The 2,099-nt window shown below is 60.2% G+C and overlaps 1 protein-coding gene across 4 annotated transcripts in view; it reads right to left on the minus strand.

The window, feature by feature from the left end:
• Positions 1-2,099, minus strand: part of TNS2 (tensin 2) — a 14,798-nt gene that overhangs the window by 12,049 nt on the left and 650 nt on the right. The window contains exon 1 of one of the 4 annotated variants that reach the window (XM_014542085.1): positions 1,361-1,722. The exons of 1 other annotated variant lie outside the window; for it this stretch is intronic. In XM_014542085.1, the coding sequence (XP_014397571.1) occupies positions 1,361-1,435 (75 nt within the window). In that variant the 5' untranslated portion in view covers positions 1,436-1,722. Of the gene's footprint in view, positions 1-59; positions 246-1,360; positions 1,723-2,099 lie in introns of those variants that run through there. 2 more of the 4 variants (XM_014542084.1, XM_014542086.1) reach the window with 2 other exon arrangements.

The following is a 2,099-nucleotide window of genomic DNA, read 5'->3' on the forward strand; positions in this document are numbered from 1 at the left end:
GGAGGAGGGTGCTCTCTCACTCTCCTCCACGAGGCCCCCTGTTTCTCCTCCCATCTTACCCTCCCCAGATGGAGGCTCATGCGCGCAGAGTGAGCAGCAGGGGGTCCAGACATGAACATGAATGTCGGAGGACAGTCACTCAGCAGCACCCGGGCTGCCTGGTAGGAGTGGCCGCAGCCAGTCCTGGTCCCCTGGCTCCTGCTGTCCCCACGCTCTAGGCAGCTGACATGCCCTCCCTCCCCCGTCCCCCCCCAAGAACAACATGTTTACTCATTGTGCATTGAAGCTGCAGGCAGAAGTTGTGTAAGAAGGCGGGTGGTAATGCTGGAGGGAGAGGCAGACCGAAGCATGACACTGGGGAAAATATTTAGCTGGAAGCATGACACTGGGGAAAATATTTAGCTGCCTTGCTACTTCTGGATGTAGTGAGCACCCCGTCATCTGAGGAGGTTCAAGTGGGATTCCAGCATCAAATGGAGGAAGGGGTGGGTCCGATGTTGTGTGGAGGCTGGGACGCCCCCTTATGACTCAGGCCTACCTCGGTCCCATGCCTCCCACTGTGGTTCACTCCTCCCATCCTCTGTCTGAGGACCACTTGCCTCCTTGCCTCCTCTCTCCTACCCATTTTTTCTCTTCTGGAGTTCAAGTTTCTGCCCCCTTCTTCCCTTCGATATATAGTATTGTTTATATATATAGTATTGCTTTTGGGGTAAAGCTGAAAAAATGTGGAGAAAAGGAATGATAGGGCCTCCAGGCCCCCCTCCCCCCAACAGTGGGGGCTTCCAGGACCCCCCAGCCTGGGGACCCAGGCAACACCTCTGGTCTCTTGGCTGCCTGTCCCTGAAACAGCAGGATTAAACCAGCAGCCGAATGCTCCTAAACTGGACCAACCTGGCTGGACCCACTAAGAAACTGGGGTGCATTTGGCATGAGCGGCACACACAGAGGAGTGGAAAGCAAACCCCCTGTGCCTAAGGCAACCCTGAGACCTGGCTGCCTCCCTCCCTTCCTTCACCACCCCACGCCATTCCCCCTAAACGTCTCAACTTGGGGAAGGAGCCTTGCTCTGGAGCTCCAGTGTAAGTACCAGAAAGGTCCTACGGTGAAGTGTACCAAGACGCAGGTGTAGGGGCCGGGACCCCCCAGGGTTGGCCTGTGCTGGGGCAGGAAGGTGATCGAGGAGCCAAAACATACCGGTTCTGCCCTGGCCACCCCAAAGGGGCAGAGTAACGGGGATGAAGAGTAAGGGGAGAAGGCTGGAGAAGAGGGTCTGGCCTGGTAATCTGATCCCCTAGTCCCCTCCCCCACAGCCCACACCTCCACCCCGCCCCTCCTCTGCCCTGCTGGTGGGTACTCCTACCCTGTTGGTGGCCCGGCTGCTGTCCCTCCTCCCTAGGGCTCTGAGCAGCCTCTCCACGGGGCCGCTGGACTTCATGGTGTCCGGCTGTCTGGGTGCCGCCGCGGGCCCTGAACAATGCTGGGGCCAGGCCCGGGGCTTCCTGGAAGCGGCCTGGCGGAGGCAGCCGCTTCCCCTGGGTGGAGGGTAGGCTGTCTGGCTGGAGTGAGGAGAAGCCCAGCCCTGGAAGCGGAGGGGAGTACAGGCGGGAAGGGGGCAGGTCGCTGCTCCAGGAAGTGGGGTGGGGGGAGGATGTGGGGGAGGCCAGGAGATCAGATTCCCAGGATCTACCCTGCTGGGAGTGTCAGCCCAAGATCTTTTGCCCCCCCCCCCCACCCCTCTTGCTCTGGAGCTGCCCTATACCTAGGAATCCATCCTATCCAGGGATCTGCAATGATCCTGAGATCCAGCTCCCCACCCCCTCCCCAGGGGTGGGGCAGGGTGGGGGCAGGGTGGGAATTTAGGTCTCAGGGCAGGGCTCAAGGGCCAGCAGGGAACACGGAGTCCTGACCGGGCCACCTCCCAGCCTGAACTCTCAGGCTCTCTGGGGACTTCTGGCGTTTGGGAGGGGGGTGGGGTGGGCCCCAAGAATCACTATCCTGGCCAGCCCAGGATCCTAGGATCCGGAGTGCATCCTGCGGATCAGGGAAAATGGGACTGAGGGCCAGCTTCCTGCCTCAGTGTCACTGGTGGTGAATTGTAA

This window comes from Myotis brandtii, unplaced genomic scaffold (assembly GCF_000412655.1).
Source record: "Myotis brandtii unplaced genomic scaffold, ASM41265v1 scaffold29, whole genome shotgun sequence".
Classification (NCBI taxonomy): Eukaryota; Metazoa; Chordata; class Mammalia; order Chiroptera; family Vespertilionidae; genus Myotis; species Myotis brandtii.